General features: G+C 40.9%; 1 protein-coding gene across 1 annotated transcript in view; it reads right to left on the reverse strand.

Moving 5' to 3' along the window:
• AHRR (aryl-hydrocarbon receptor repressor) overlaps nt 1–17,685 on the reverse strand; it is an 89,909-nt gene that overhangs the window by 33,075 nt on the left and 39,149 nt on the right. The window contains exon 4 of the mRNA XM_032120025.1: nt 691–791. Within this exon, the coding sequence (XP_031975916.1) occupies nt 691–791 (101 nt within the window). The remainder of the gene's footprint in view (nt 1–690; nt 792–17,685) is intronic.

A 17,685-nucleotide genomic window follows, 5' to 3' on the forward strand; every position in this document is an offset into this window, starting at 1 on the left:
CCTATCCAAAACAACTGTACATATGTAATCTTAATCACATAGGAATTTCCAAGGACCTAAGTGTATAAGAGGCATTATTACATCATGTGTTTGAAATGCAGATGTATCTGGGATGGACCGCTGTGCTCTAGCTGGTTCAGTAGTTCACAGCAGTATTAATTCTTCCTTCAGATTAATGGATCCAATTCTCAGTAACAGCATGGGCCCTTTATGCTGCTCTGCCAATATAAAGTCAGCCTAAGGGGGATAAAAGTACATAGAAGGGGTAACTTTTGCTGACATGGTGCATGGTGTGTGTGCAGAGCACAGAGCTGAGGAAGTAGGATGAACTAAAATATCCTAGAATATTCTCAGCTCAGATCAGAAACAAGGAAATCTGATGTTGACATCCTCAAAATATGGGCCAACTAAAATAAACCTAAAAGTGAAAAAGAACTGTGAACTGGCCTGCTGGAGTTCACTGGTAATTTCAAGGATGCAAGCAAGAGTGCAAGGTGCAATTGTCCCAATGGACACCGTGACTGTCACGACTGCCAGTCTTGCTCTTGCAAGAAGTGATCACGAGTGTGGTTCTTGAAAGATTCACACCAAGCCTGACTGTTTGTTCAAAGCTGACACAAATCATCAGCCCAAATATATCATCAACTGAATAAATTACAGCCAGAAAAAAAACAGCATTTTTTCACTCACTTCTAGTAGAAGTCCACCTTCTTGTACAGCAGTCTTGTTAGATATATTGTCTTCTTTTGTCGTTTGGCCAACTTGCTTCTTAAAGTGCTTTTCTTGAATGGCTGTTGGAAAGAGTTATCATCAATTTAGAAAGCATAACGATTAGGGTCACGACTAAAACTCTTGTTTAGGCATTTAACATGCATTGAATTTAATTGGTAGTTACTGTCTTTGTGGTCTGGATCTCAGTTACTGACAACTTTCTTTTCCTTTTTTTTCTTCTTGTGCTGGAGATAGATACATATTTTGCAGTCCAGATGTTTTTTATGTGAAATATCTATCACATTTTTTATTGAACATATTTTTTCCATTAGTCTACTCTACATAAATCAGCAACCAAAACCCACAGGAAAGAAACAAAAGAAAGTTAGCAAGTTGTTTTGTTTATAAAAATATGTATTATGACAATACGGAGAAATGTCTATATAGCTCAGAAGAAAAGGGAGTGAAATAAGTTTCTTCTTTTCAGCGCTGATGTCCTTGACATCAGATTATTTTTGGTCTCACTTTACCCTGTTCATTTTACAAGTTTCAGCCTGACTGTAAGATTCAAGGGAATGTTCTTAAAATGTTTTAGTTTTACACAGTTTTAAAGTTTGTTTTTAGCAGGTCATTTTCTCCATTAAATTCATGAATAGCTCTCATTATAGATTAAAATTCCATATACTTTTCTAACAATAGGGGAAAAAAGCTTATTCCTGAATCAGCTTTCATGGAAAACTCAGCTGGTGAGTGCTCTTCCTTCACATTGCTTGATCTCAAATATCTTTGAATCCTCAAATTCTTCCTATCAATATATCCTACAGAAATATCACTGAAATACAATACCATCTGTGGGGATAATGAAAGAATTTCTGAGAAGGCTGGCACCACTTGATAATTGGGCTGAGCATCGTCTAGGCAGTATGACAGGAACCTGTCTTTATCACTTGGTCAGTAAAAATTAAGCCAGCTTCACTCCTACTGCCCCATTCCAGAGAAGGGTCATACAAATATCCTGGTAGCAAATAGAGATTCAGTTTTCTGGTTTTTCTCCTTTTCACAGAGAGAATGAGAGAGGAGAGCATCCCAGTGATATTGTCTGGGACATTTGATACACATTTTCCCTTCGAGCCAAAGGGGAGCAGGAACTGCCACAGCCAAAGATGGTTAATAAAACAAAAAACACCCCTCTGAAAGAAAAAGCCAAACCCACACCAAAAAAACCAACAAAACCAAAAATCCCCAACAAAAACCCAACCAAGAAAAAAAAACCTCCCCCCAAATAAGGGTTGAGATGGGCAGGAATAGTTTGTATCAAACCAGAACAAGAAGAGGAGGCAGGCAGTGAGTCTCTAAAGCTCCTGAGTCTGTGCAAGAGCTTCTTATCTATTTAACAGCCTAGTAAGGGATGTTTGCAAGACATATCAGCATTTTGCAACAAATGATGGAAACTCAGAACCACGCAAACTGAGTATTTGTGATGGTTTTTAGCTTACATTGTAAATATTTGCTGAAAGTGATAATGTCGGTCATTACCCCAAAGCAATTATCTCAAATGTATAATTAGATGTAATAAATCCCTCCCCTGGGCATGGGAAAATACATCAGGAAAATCCCAAGCTGCTTAAACAGATCCCTACCCATATTTTCCAGCCAAAACAGTTTTGGGATTTCAGACTTTTAAGCTAGGCTGCTGTGAGTAGAATATACAGATTCTTAAATCTGGATTTTCATTTTGGTGTACCTTTAAAGCAATTGGAACCGGTTGTTTTTTTTCCCCCTGATCAGCTAGGCCTTCTGCTAGGCCTGTCTATAAGAACAAACACAGAATCATAGGCTCATTTAGTTTGAAAAGGTCCCTTGAGATCATCAAATCCAACCACTAACTCAGCACTGCCAAGTCCACCACTAAACCATGTCCCTAAGTGCCACATCACACGTCATTTAAATACCTTGTGACAAAAATTTTTAGAAGCCCAGCCCCTATTCCAATGGCCTCTTCCAGAGTTTCCCTCCTCAGAAAAGATGTTTTTGTAATTACTGACATGGTGGTTTGCGGTCTTTGTGCAGGTTAAAGGACAGACAGGGAGGGGTGAGAGGAAACGAAGGTTTATTTCTTTGATGCGCTCTTTTGGTGTTGCGAAAATTCCATCCGTTCGAAATTCATCGTTAGTGGAAACTATTATTTTACTCAGCTGAGCGGGCCAGAGCTCCCTGCCTGCTTGTTAGCCTTCAGGCTCATACAAACACAGCAGCAGAAGCACAAGAGATGTTTGTTCTGCAACTCGTCTGGCTACTATAAATTCCTTCTCCAAATGGAAAGTATTTTAATGTTATTTTGCCAGTTAGAGTTACCCATATGTTAGGCCACACACATCCGTTTCAGAGCATGTGCTACTCACTGGCCCGACTGCAAGGAGACCCACTGCACCATCAGAGAAAGATGAATAACACCATTGCTCCAAGAAGCAAATGCTCCTCAGAGATTGGAACGTTTGCTCCTTGCACCTGAGGCAGCAGAGTGGTCCCTCACTGCTCACTCTCCTTCTGCCTCCCTGCACTGGAAATACTTGATTAATCCACCCACAGCTGGGCTGGTACTGCAGTGACACCTCAGAAGAGAGGTGCTGGTGATAGCCTGTCACCTGGAGAAAGCAGAACAAGACAGGCAGAAAACCACACAGATCCCTGAAAGAAATTATGAGAAGGAGGAGGAAAAGCAAGACATGACAGGCAGATGAGGGAAACTTGCAAGATGTTATCTGACTAGGCAGAAAAACAGAGAAAAGAAAACAGAACAGTCTAACAATACGCCTGTCACCACCAAGAATCATGAGAGAGAACAGGACAGCAATCATTGGTTATGATGGGTGGCTTGACAGAAAAGGCCCTGATGCCAAGACAGCTGTGATCAAGCTTACACATCTCATAAAATGGCGTCCCTCTGGAGCAACAGCGAAGCCTATGATGGGGAAAAAACGAGAGCTTGAGGAAGGCAGGAGTACTGTCTCTGGTAGGCAGGGAGGAGCAAATAGCGGAAAGCCGAAAAATAAAAACCAGCAAAGGATGACTCAGTGACCTGAGGGGGAAACAGGCTGCTGGAGTTCCCATATATCAAGAATGGGGCAAGAGAAAAGCTGATATTGCGGGCACTCTAATGAATGCTGCTGGCTGTAAAAAAAAATGGAGAGTTGTATCTTTATGGAGCTTTGACTACTTTCTATGGGAGAGGCAACCCTTTTGATGGTCAGCATAGAGCACTCACCTACCGGGCTCAAAACTGGCAAACAGAAGAGAGGGGAAGTGGTAACACCAGAGATGTTTTTCTGAGCACAGCGTATCGAGCCTGCACTTCCAGAACATGAAATAAAACAGAAGATGGAGCTGTTCTGCCAAAGAAGATGAATGAGCATATTGATACCATAGAATGATAAATACCAGAGATACATGTACCAGGGCTGACAGTTTTGCGAGGTCGTGCGATCTAGTGAGCACGGTGCAATCCCATGCAACATTAAAAGCCAACACATCTGGAAACGCTGGGTCCTACAAAGGACAACACTGTGGAAATATACAGGGCAAGGGGAAAGGGGGCTAGGAAGAGCAAGAGGGGGAGAAAAAGTGAAATAAAATGGCCTATGCAATTTCCTGGAGGAAAGGTCAAAGATCTGAGGACATCGTTTCAATCTCTAATCTGAAAGCAGTGAAAGGAGTGGAAACAAAAAAAAAATAATGTAGAGTTAGAATTGACAGTTAATTAATGGAGAAAAACGTCCACAGAGGAGACTATAACAGATAGTGCTGTTGAGCCTTTCACAGCTGCACTGTCTCTGCCCAGAACAATGCAAAAACCTGAGATCTCTTTTGAGCCTCCAGTTCTGATACAAGCATTTCTATCTGCATTTGCAAACTCCTTGGCTTGAAAAACCAAATCTGGAATATTGTAAAGAAGAGAAAAGCTGCCTAACACAGTCTATAGAAGCATTATAAAACCAGCCATTCCCTTTCCCCCAGAAATAACAGAACATTTATTCATTGCAGGATACTCTTTACTTCAAAGGGATGGAGATTTCAGGACTCTCATAAAACCATAGTTTTTAAACCCATGGGATTACATTCTCTGGAGTGTTTCTGTACCTCATCCTGCACAAGCACAACATTCATTCTTCAGAAAATAATCAGCAAAATTACCTCCTGAGTTAGGGTGTGTAACAAACTAATGAGGGGGCAAACTGTACCCCAGCTGCCCCAGGTGCCTGCATCCAGCAACAGCACAGGCAAGAAATGAGCAGTGAAGGGATGCTGCTTCTGAACTGAACACCTTGCCTGGGTTCTTTTCGGGTGTAAGAAGGGACCATACCATCCTCATCAGATTCAAGTTGGTGAATCAGTTTCAAGCCCGTCTACAAGGACTACCAGTGCTCTCCAATGATGCCCAGGGTATCATTTCTTGAAACGGGCAGATGAAAATACCCGAATCGAGATTGCAGGTTCAGAGACACTGTTTTAAGCACGCAAATGTTACGTTTGGTAACTGTTACTCGAAAGGAAGTGAGAACAGGGTCTCTCTTCCTGGATCTTCTAGCTGCAGGAAGAATCAGCTCTGCGTGTTACTCTGAATAATAAGAAAACAAAACAAATTGACTCGGAAACACTCGGTATGAGCAATTCTGCTTCACAAACCTAGAGTCATGAATTGAAATGGTCTGTTTCCTCTGGCTCTGTTGCAGAGAACACCAAGTGACAATTAGGATGGGGGTCATTAGATGCACACTGAAATTAAAAAATACACAGCATAAGGAGCAGTTATTATACATTGCCAAACAACATGAAAGGGACATTTGCACTCTGAAAGGCCACAACACACAGGTTGTACAAATGCATTGGTAAAGAAATCAGCACCAAAATGCATAAAAGCTGAATAAAAGCTGGATGGTGCTTGGTCCTGTTGCGGAGGCTACCAGAACACCAGATGAAATTACGCTAGCAGTAATGCAGAGTTTTTCTTCCCAACTTAGCGGTTTTCTCAGTCTGCTTCTTCTTAAGAGATGCTTTGAAATCCGACTTCCCTTTGAAGTTTCTCGAGTACAGCATGACATTTATTTAAGGTACAAACCGAACTGTTTGCTTTCCAGATCCCATCCGCTCTTTCTTCCCGAACCACCGTTCCCCTTTCCCAGCGAGCCTCATCCGTTTTCCCCCGCGCGAGAGCGGCATCAAAGAGATGCCACCACCGCACTGCCCTCCTCTCCCCACGGACGTGCGCGGGGCTGGTGGGGCCACTGAGCCTCCCTGAGCCCCCAGCCCCGTGTCCCACCGCGTCCGGAGGAGCCCTTTTGAAGGGAGGCGAGGGGGAGGAGAAGTCCCCGCTGCGGAGGAGGCAGAGTGCTGACTAACCCCGGCCCCGCTGTCACGCAAGCCTCGCCGCCTGTCAATCTCCCGGCGGCTCTGACAGGGGCCTGGCTGCCGTTCAAACCCTTGCGTGCGAGCAGACGAGCCACATTACCCTATGAAGTATTTCATAATAACAACAGCTGTTAAATATTGATGACTCCTGGCAAGCGCTGAATGCTTTTTGAGAAGGTTAAGCCTTCGTGTAATGGAACCTAATTCCTCATTATATACTGTATCAGATATCTGGAAGTTGCCTAAAAAAAGCAAAGGAGCTTAGAGTAAAGGATCAGAAAAACAACTCTCGTGCAGCAGGGAGAAGGCAGAGAGCCCGTTGTGCGAAGGGTGAAGAGTGTTTCCCCGCAGTCAAATCCTTTTGCAAACAGTAAAATACTCTGCTGGAGCGATCATCAATACGGTCGGTTTCATTATCTCCCACTGGAGGGTTTTGTGTTTTCAGAAATTATTGCAGATCAGATAAAGTCTCTAAAACAGTGATCCAGCTGCCAGTGCTGTCTGTGTGTGTGTAAGAGTACACATGGAAATTATTTCTACAGAAAGACAGAGAAAAGAGCAAAAAAGCTCTCATTCCTATAGTTTTTCTACAAACATCAGCTCTGAGAGATTCTGCTCATTAGAAAATATAGTGGTGATCTGACAATATGTTAAGGACGAGATCTCAGAGAGGGTTTCCAGCAGGCAAAAAGGGGAGAAGGACAAGCCTCTTGCCTTGGGGAGGTCCTGGTGTGCTTTGCTCCAGTTCCCAGAAAAAATCCACCATCTTCTTCACACTGACCTCTAAAACCCATCAGTCTTATCTTTCCCCTCTTGACCTAACTGTCGAGCAAGGTTTTGTCAGTAAGAGAATCAGCTTGGGGTAGGAATTCATGATCCTTGGAATGGACCTGGTATGATGCCAGGGCAGGCAGTACTGAGTAGGCCAGCAAAAAGGCAGCATCAGAATCCAGGCGCAGGTGAAAGAAGAAACACAAACAGAGGACTTCTTACAGAGGTGACCGAGTCAGGGTATTTCTTTTCTTGCATGTGAAAAAGAGGTCTGTGTGCCTTTGGGAAACAGAGTTTACATGAGGCAAGCTGAGAAGCTGAAAACAATTGCCTGCAAATGTTGTTGTGCTGCAGTGCAAGGAGTTCTGTGAAGCTTTAGGAAAGTGGTTCACCCATGGGGAACCCAGGTCTGTCAATTGAGTCAGGATAGGGAACCACAAAAACTTAGTAAGTTGTAGGTTGCAAGGAACTTTGGAAGGTCATCTGGTCTACCTCACCCTGATCAGAACAGAGCTAGCTTCACTTAGGCAGGTTCCTCAGAGGTTTTGGGTATTCCCAGGACATTTCACATTCCCTCCAGGAAAACTTTCATTATTTAATCACAAATGGGATTAATTTTGTAAGATAAGGAGTTGCTTAACGTTTTAGGTGAATGAGCATTAGGGTAAATTCTGGATGGTCACTTTCTGTTTCCAGAATTCTTGGTTTGTAAATGTGTAGAATAACTTAAGAAATGCTGAGAATGGGGTGAAGTGGCTTTTATAAAATGTGTATGCATATGGAGAATATGCAAAAAAAGCTATTAGCTTTTCTTCTGTTTTTTTGCTGGTTTATTCTCTCTATCTCATGAGAAATCGCACTTGGATGTCAAGTTTAAATGTAGTCTAGGACTGTAACATCTCCCTTATCCTATAATTTCTGAGGGATCACAAATCCAAAGAAAAGCTCTGCCTTCATGTGAAACAAATTGTGTGCTAACTATACAAACAACAGACTCGAAAGAACTTGTCTGGAAAACACACTTCTTCTCTGTAGCTTATTGTTACAACCTTTCTCTCTTCATATGACTCAACAGACCATCTCCCCAACAGACAACCCCACATTGTGCATTGGCAAAGGAGATATTTTAGAGATCTGTTTGCATCACTGTGAGTAAATATTTGAGTTATCACTTGGTCTGGTAGACTACATTGGCTATAAGACTGCTGAAGACATGCAGTCCTCTGAAATTATCCCAAGATATAAGACTTATTCCAAGTAACAGACTTCCTGTTTGTCTTCACAATTCTATTTTATTTTCTACTACATTAAATATGATGATTTGATCGTGGAAACTTATCGATTTATACGTTCAGTCCTGAGGCCTTAATTTTATATGTGTACTATTCCATTCTTTAATTAAGCTGTAATACGTTAGCTTGCCTGAATGTTTGCTTGCACATCCTTTTAAATAAACACATAAATGTAAATAAAAATGGCTATTCTGTCAAACTACAAAATGGATTGCAAACCTGAATATATAATGGATTGCAAACCTGAGGTTGCCTGAGCAACCTCGAGTAAGAAATCTGCAAACCACTTATTTCACTTTAAAATCAATACCCACATCCCTCACAAAAAATTAAGATGATTCCAACAGATTCCTTGCACCTTAAGCTGGCAAATTACATGTCTATGAATCAGAATCAAGATACTCAGCATAAGTTTAGAGCAGAAACAAAAAAAGTTTAAGAGAAGTGTATCGTATTTAGAAAGCCTGCTTAACATTGTTTAGTTTCAGAGTTAAGGACCTCAGAATGTACGATGAATGTAATTTTATATTTTCATTCATGACTTCACCAAACTAATCCACAATTAGCCTTAAGTGTATTGCAGTGTGTTCTGACCTGCTACATCCGGATTGCTTGAATGGGACCTCAGCAAATCCCATGGATCATGATATATATACATTTTCAGAGGAACAGCAGATCAGGGCACTTTGATTCTAGGATCTATGGAGAACATGATCTATCAAAAACACTTGAGGAGTTTCCCCATTCTTCAAAACATCCTTCATAATGGCTTCTTGTCTGAATAGCTGTTCATCTTTTCCCTTGTTGAAATATATTTTTGAAAAGTGGTTCTCTATATCCTCTGAATTCCCATAGTTTTCTCTCTCTGTGGCCCAAGGATATTATCCTATTTTGATATGGCTCATACTTCTTCATTGTCATCAGGCCATTTTTTCAGGATTGATTCTCCTGATGAAAATAATACATCAGTGGACCCTGATGTCCACAGCAGGAGCAGTTGCCCTTTGAGGAGAGACTAAAATGGCTGTGACTTTTTACTGAGAAGGATGAGGGGAGATACAACAGAGGTTTTCAAAATTATAAAGGCAATGGATAAACTGAACGCAGAACTGCTGTTTGCCCAACCCCACAATATGAGGACTGTGAAGTGCCCTGTAACACTAGCACAAGAATGCTTTAAAGTAGATAAAAGATGGCAATTTTGAAGACAAGAATACCAGACTAGATGGACCACTGGTATGACACAGTAGTGCATTTCTTATGTTGTTATATTCCCACTGCAATGCCACGGCCTTGTCCACAAAATTTGTTGCAGACAGAAAATAAACAACAGATGCACAACAGCAGCATCTGTGACGTGAAACAAAGTATATCACAGAAGTGACAATAAGAAAAATCAGAACCTTATGAGAAAGCCTGTATGTGACTAAATTTAAGCATAGGATGAAAGAGCAGCTTGTGACTAATCATTGCATCCAAAAACAACAAAAAAGATTATTTAATGATAAACAGCCTATTGAAATAAACTTGAGTCTGAAATATTTTTCAGAAACATAAGTAATGAGACCAAAATCCATTTTTACTGAAAAGACAGCTAAAAGGAAAGCTATGTGTGTTCATAAGTAAGCAATTGAAGTCTACTGGAATCTTTCCCGCTTTTGGAAAGGTGATTGTAAGAATTGCATGTTACAGAAGAAATGCAGTGAAGTCTTGATAACAGATTTACGTTGAGACTATCAGATAATTTTTTGTCTCTATTGTCTACAGAAGATGTGCCTCATTTTAGCGTCTCCAATTTAGGTCTATAGTTTAGAACATTTAGTAATTAATCCCTGAAGAATGAACTCAAATCAAAGACTGAGCATGAAAATAAACGCAACTAGGAAAATGCACGAGAAAACATCTCTTCCCCTTCTTGATTAAAGCAACCTGACAATGACTAACTTACGTGAGATTTACATGATCTTTGCTACCCTTTTTGGATTTGATAAGCTCTTTTCCAGGACTATGATCCTGGAAACAAACAGACTACCTCCTGGACCTCCACTCCTCCATTTCTTATCCCTTTAGAACTTTCTTTGCACCATTCTGCATGGAAAGACACAGGCTAAATTCACACCTGCTAGTTCCAAGAGGAATTTAAGTTAGTGTCTCTTAGAAGAGAGTTGAAAAAGCATGTGTCAGTAGGCCAGTATATCATCCAAGAAACTGTTCAAAAATAGCCAATGCACATGATCTGGAGAGGATAAAGGAAACCTTTAAGATGAAATAAACACTGCATCTAAAATATTCACACTGAGACCTTAGTGCACAGGATGTGCATGTGTTACCCAGAAAACCAAATCTGGATCCAACAGTTTTAGAGTCAGGAATACCATAAGAACAGTTCTTTAATATACAGCCTTACTGTATCCAATATTAAAAGCAAAGACACGTTTGCTTTCCAGTGCACTTAAAATAAGCAAATATGCTTGACAGAGGAAATAGGAGAATCTCCACCTTTAACTCAGCTGGATATCACAGCACACTGCTGCACAACCACAGACAAACACACACACCCCACAGAACTTGGCGCTCTCTTTCTAAGGCAGAGCTGCTCTGCTTGGTCTTTTCTGCTCAGTCTGTGGAGGCTGTCACGATGACATGGGCTGCATGAAGCCTTGAGAAGTTAAATGCACCTCATGTGCTGTGGGGAAAGTATGCCTGAGAGGAGGTCCTTAAGCTTTGGATTTTCTACTTCAGGAAGTAAAAACGCGTGCTGAGACAAGATAAGTGCAAATGAAACATCAGGGATATTATCTAAAAGTTTGAAAGAATTATTTCACAATCAATTTGCAGGTAATTTTAAAACATTGAGCTGTATTCCAGAACCTTTTAGAATTATGAAGAAAAACAGTAACATGACAATCTTACCTAAAAGCTCAAAATTAAGAACTATCTGACAACAGAAGTCAGAAACTGAACTGCCAGAAGCCTAAACTGATAATGTTACAATCACTGGATCTCTTAAATATGTTTTTATCCACATTAATATTTTAATGTATGCATTTAAAGACTAGTCCTGTGAAGCTATCCAAACAGATGGACCTTGTTTCCAACTGGAGTCCCTGGTAAGACAGAGGGCCTGCAGAGAAGATGCTATGGTTTGTCCAAAAATAAATTCCTTTGCAGAACAGGAAGCTTCTGCAGACCTAGAAAATGTATGCACACAATGTATTCAATTACTACAATCACTTTTATTTTTCACTTCCTCACAAAGGTTTTGCTTTGCTTTTTTTGACAGCCATGTTCCATGCTCAGAAGAAGAGCCCAAGCAGATGCCAAATACCCTAAGCAGACCAGTAGTGGGCTTACATGTTCTCTCCCATTCAGCACTAGACAAATTAAGTTTTTTAAAAATGTCATGGTCCCTAGGTCAACAACCAGAATTAGGACCTTCAAATTTTCTAAAAGTAATAAAAATTATGTCTTTATAAAAGGCAGGAAAGGTAATATTTGAATGCTCTAAGACTGTAAATCGTCTCCCTTCTTTGATTTGCTTTTCAATTTTTAAAACCAGAGATCACTTAGATATAATGATAAAATTACAAGGCAGGCATAGAGTTCTTATCAGACTTGTCCCATTTGAAGATAAGGAAAACCAATGTTCTGTATTTCAGAAACAAAGTCCTAGCTAATAAAACATAACCTTTTCTCCAGTTTCAACTCTTCTGCAGATGTGTCATTGACTTGAACAGGCAAGTCTGACTCTTGCAAAGGTGCCTGCTACCTTGACTCATAGAAGTTACCAAAGAAATAACGAGTATTCCTTATGGGATAAGGACAAGAATCTTGTATCTCATTCATGAAATTAATAGGATTATGGCTTCAACTTTCTAGGCAATAGTAGCCAATTGCAGCTTTCACTGAGTGATCAATGTGAGGTGAATAGTGTGTATAAAGAGAATTATGATAGATAAATTACTTCTAGTGCTTCTTTCCTGTCACAGGTCTCTGGATGAAAAACAGTGATTTCTTACCTACTGATTCATCAGATCTGTTTTACTCATCATGTGACATGAACAGTAGTTTATATTGCACTTTCACCTGTTACAATATGATCTCCATTGGATATACACTGTGGTTTACTGCCAGAGTCACTCCAATAACCACTGAAACAAGGCTTACTAAAGCTGAACTAAGGAAAATAGGTGTCAGTTTAAGGCAGAAAAGTGAAAACTACAAGCCGCAAAAAGCAAATATGATCTTGCACATTTTTTAAAAACGTGAAATTTAACTGGAGACAGCATATACTCTAGAGCCCACTTTGTTTTAAGCCCAAGAATTTTTCAGAGGAATCATCACACTGCATCGAAAAGAGGAACACTTTTTCTCCTGCCAGGGCAGATTTGCAGGGAGGAGGCTCATTTCTGCATTGCTGGTCTGGCAGGCAGCAGAGCTCTATTCCTCTGATCAAGAGATCACTTTCATAACCACTTTTCTGAGGTCACAAATGAGTCTGCTGCAGTCACGCAACCCCTCGCCTACCAGAGCTTACTACAACAATACAGGTTCATGGAAGCTTTTTAAAGAGGCAGCTCATCCTTTCAACCCACACAGATATAAGGCACATGCATATTATCGTATGGGATTCCCCCAAATATGCCATGGCATTATTTTATTTCAGTTTGATCAGGGAGGAAGCATATAGCTTCAAGTTCTGTCTGGGTGGAATGATGTTGCCTGAGTAGAATGCAATAAAAGCTGAAGCTAAATATCTCTACAATTCTTTTAAACTATACTGGCACCTTTTGCAAATATTTCATTAGCCTGTTCCTTTTTATTATCTTAAAGGTCCATGTTCACCAAACAGGTGCTACTGTGAATTATGCTAATTAAGATATTTAAAAGTCATGGTAAGCAGTAAACAAACATTAGATTCAGTAAACAACAAATACAATTGCCCTGAATTAAACATGGACCCTCTGCACTGTTAGAAACAACAATACGGAAATAGTAAAGCAGGAAACAGGCTTATGGATTGATTCTGAAGGAATACTCTGAACGTACAACAAGTTCTAGTTAGAGCTTGTTCCTAGGTCAGAAAAGTCTACTTTATTTTAGCCAAGTATCCCACAAATGACCAACATAGTAATCTGCTGTATGGACATGCCTTGCAGGTACAGCTGGAATGACTTTGGGTGATGAGGCAGTTGGGAATCTAAAGAAAAAAGTTTAAAATATTTTTCCTCTTAAGGTAAGTGAACTCTACCCAATGAAGGGGGGGCTTGGCCTATTTTCACAAGCAGTTAATGCTATGAAAGCAACCGTTGTTGTTTCATCATTAATTATTTGCACTAATTACCTGAAAGAAAGTTTTCAAAAGCTGTTAAATTACTTTGAAGCCTATAATTTAAAAAATTATGGTGGCTATATTGCTCATTGATATTTTGTGAGGATTAGCGTACAGACACATTTCATTTAAAGGCAGCACAAACAGGCTTGCCCAAACCAGCTTTATAATCCAGCTTAAATAAGTAACAATAGGAATGAGGGCACAGCACTAAGCCTGTTGAGGACTCACAGTGTGGGATGCAGTTTGCACACTGTCCTGCGAGTTCACTGCTATTATTAGACACACTGAACAGGTGAAAGCTTGTTGAGGTGTGCCCACACATGCTACAGACAGTTTCAGGCATTCTGGAGATGCACCCACAGGCCGTTAAGTACCCTTGGCTTTATCCAAAATGAGGGCTTTTTACACTTTAGGCTTGACCTTGATGTGTATCTTCACCCAGCAGTGGGAGAGGTCCTCTCCCATCTGCACTGCAGTTTGCCATTGACACAAAAGATGATGTCTCGGTCCAGCTTTGATATGAAACTAATGACATCCCATAATTGGCCTTATCTCTGCTCCAGGTCTCACCCATATTTATGGAGAGAAATTAGGTTGGAAGCTGGACAGAGAATTGTGCCTTTACTGCTGGTGGACCTCACTGTCAGAGCTTGGCACACTCACATTGTAGAGGCAGGCTTAACCTCAGGTGCCGAGCATCACTGCAGCTTCTCAGCTTGGTCAAAATGTTTGTGGAGGTGATGAGACAGAGACACCAGTATGTAAAGGGAAGGCGCTGACAGCCTCCAGAGTGACCTAGAGAGTAACAGTACAAGTGCAGACAAAGCCACGGGCATTTTTGAAGATAAGTCCCAATTTCAAAGATTTCTGAGACCTCTGAAGATGTTACCTTTAGTCCTATGTTACTGACTTGTGCCTATTCACTTGCCACTACAACAACTTCCCATGGAAATGAAAAATATACAGGATCAACTTTTGCCTAAACAGACTTTGTCCCTGTTTACGGACTTTGGCTAAAGCACAAGAAGTTTATCTAGAAAAAAACAGCACTTGATACTAATGCAAGTATTTAATTAACATGGCATTTTTTCCTTTCTACGTATGGAAAGAGATGCGTGAGAATGCTGTTGGGCTACCTTACCTATACAAACAAATTACACTGCTCTTCTGGAGGCAGTTGGCAAAGAAATCATTGCTAACAGCAGGAATGAGTTCATGTACGGGCATTTGGGGGTAAACAGCTGCTAGAATACTGCTGCTTAGCTCTGTTCTGCATGCCAGTCTGGCCACAGATCTGGTACCTAAGAAGTCTTGCCTTTCTGAGAATCTTTTTTATAACCCCTATTATATGAGAGTAAAATATTTCTAATCTTTTTTCAAGAATATGACCTCTCATACGCAAAGACAGTGTGGTCAATTGGTCTATTTTCTAAGGAGATGCAAGGAGGCAGCTAATACATGTGTCTAAGTCCCACTGGATCTGCAATTCTAGAGAAAGAATTGGTCAGTAATTTAGTATAGTGAAATAAGGATAAACAATGACTTCTCATATGCCAATTTCCAAGTAATTACTGCAAGCTTTCCCCACTCCCTCCATGGCTCTTAATATCTTTCACCTGGTATTTGGAAGATCTGTACATTGCCTATGTATATAAAAGAACATGCATCCAGTAATTTGGATTAGCTGCCAATCTGCCTATATGTTATTTTTTTTTAGTCCTTTATGGAGTTTATTTAATCTGAAAATTATCCAAAGAAATGTAATAGAGTTCACTGATACCCCAACTAATAATCCAAAATCAAACTATTTCAGATTAGTGTACCATAAATCACTTTTTAATGAATAAATTGACTTTAAATAGCTACTAAGAGGTATTTTTTCATTGGAAATAAGTTTAAGTACTGTGACAAATTACAGCCGTTAGACTCAAACCTAAGGATTTCTGAATAATTTGGTTATAAAAATTACAGCAAGCATACTCACAAAATCACTTCTACCCTCACCCTCTTCCTTCTGCCCCAATATACTGTACATACTTGTAAATGGCCAGATTTTGTCTGGAAGAGGAGGAAAAGAGTGTTTTGCTACGGCAATGTCTAGCTTGCGGTAAGGTCTAGCTTGGTCAGAACCACTGAAGGATGCCTGGAAATACGCTCGTACTACGCAGACTGAAAAGGACAGCAAATAGTGTGGCTGTAGAAATTAGTCTAAAACAAATTTTTCAGTTGTTTAGTCACTAGCTGTGACTGAGCCTTCCACATTTGGTGGTTCATATCACCTGTCCCAGCACAGCATAGCCTTTGCCTGATGTGGAGAATAAGAAAAGGAGCTGGAGTACCTAACGATTGCTCTCGAGCCACGGCAACACAGCCGGGAGTTGATGGAGCCAAGGCAGGATGGGGCAGGCTGGGAACGGGGCAGCTGAAACATTCTTCTGCCTGATGTATTTTCCATTGGCCAGATGTTCCCCAGTCAACATGAGCTGTGAGAGGCTGCATGTGCCAGTCCCGGAGGGTGTTCTGACCCCTGGGAAGCACTAAAGAGGCCCAGGCCTGCCCAGCACTGAGGAGGCACAAAGGTATTTTGAAGCTCTCATCCTCTCTTCTCCCACTCGGTCGCAGTGCCAAGTTCAGCTGTGGTGCGGGAGCTCAGCTGTGGTGCAAGATTCATTTTGTACATTAACCCAATGAGCTACAGTCCCATCTGAGACCAACATGTAGTTAGTTGTGAGAGCAAAACTTGAATTTCCTGACCCATTCAAAGTTTGAATTTCCCATTCACTCCACACTCCCATACTAACAGATGATATAAAGGGTGTAGCTTCAAAACTTCCTGCATCAGAGCATATGCAAAGAGAACAAGAGGAGATGTATTGCACAGCCCTGGAAACCTGCTCTTTATTTGCAGAATGGTGAAATTCTAAATAAATCAATTAACGTGCCCAAGCAGCCCCCATCTTCCAAGCAGATAGTGCTGGCTGAAACTCTTCCGCCCAAGCTATCCCTGCCATGGGGAGCTGGAAAAGCACTGGTTAGCAGAGCTGACTCATCCGCTGACTAGCCCACAACCTCAGCCACAAAGGACCAAAAATGCTGGTGGTGGCATGAAGGGTGTGGGTGGGAGCAAGGAATAAGCAATCATCTGGCAGCCTAATGCAGAAGGGAGGGTTGACAACAAGCCATTATTTATTCCCCCCTCCCGCCCCAAGGCTCATCCCTCTGCTTCAGTGATTCTCATCATCTTGGCGCTGTGGTAGGGCTCTTTGTAGGGGAGGGAATGAAAGGTACATCCCCTCCCTGTGGCCCATGCAATGAAAGCATCAGCAGGCTATCTGAGCTCACCACACCCAGATCACTTAGGGCAAAAGGCCCTCATGGAGGAGAATGGAAGAGGTTTGCCTGGTCCTGCTTTCACCCAACAGGATACGAGAACAATGTCTTGTTGGGAAAAAAAAAAAAGAAAAAAGTGGAGATTATTGTGATCCTTGCTTTCCCACCAAAGTCAGTCTTTTACTGGAGAGGAGAGATGGAGATCGATTTCTGGAATGGCAGACAGCAGATGTAACAAAAAGTTTTTAGGAGTGGAGCAAGGAATATAGAGAAAAGGGAGAATGTTGTAGCAAAGATGGGAAAAGACAAGGGGAAAAAACCTATATGGAGAAAACAAGAAAATCTACAGAAGAGGAAGATGCAGAAAAGAAAATTTTACAAAGAAGTAAGGTGGATTATCACTTAAAAGGCTGCTAGAGAAAAAGAGGTGGAAGGGAAGGAAAGTCACCAAGTTAAACAGCAAAAAATAAAAAGAAAAAAGAAAACTGGCCTATTTAATTAAAACTTAACACGAAAGTACAGTGATAAAATCCCCCAAATTGTTCATATGTATCCCCATTATCTCCATATAGACCTAAGTTAATTTTTGAGTGTTCATTCCCTCCAGCAGCCTTCTACCATTGCTAATCTGGCTATAATATGGCTAGTTGGTACCCAATTTAACTAGCACAGAATATTCTCCAGACAAATTACTGGTGTGGTGACAGCGTGACCTCCCAGGCTTCCACATTTTCAATGGCATTTTTGCTGTGACTCTGAAAAATACATTTGACTTCAGGCAATGTGTTTTTTGAAGCACCGGGGCAGATTTTGAAAGCCTGGCTTGTATTACTCCACTAA

Source organism: Corvus moneduloides, chromosome 1 (assembly GCF_009650955.1).
Source record: "Corvus moneduloides isolate bCorMon1 chromosome 1, bCorMon1.pri, whole genome shotgun sequence".
Lineage (NCBI taxonomy): Eukaryota > Metazoa > Chordata > Aves > Passeriformes > Corvidae > Corvus > Corvus moneduloides.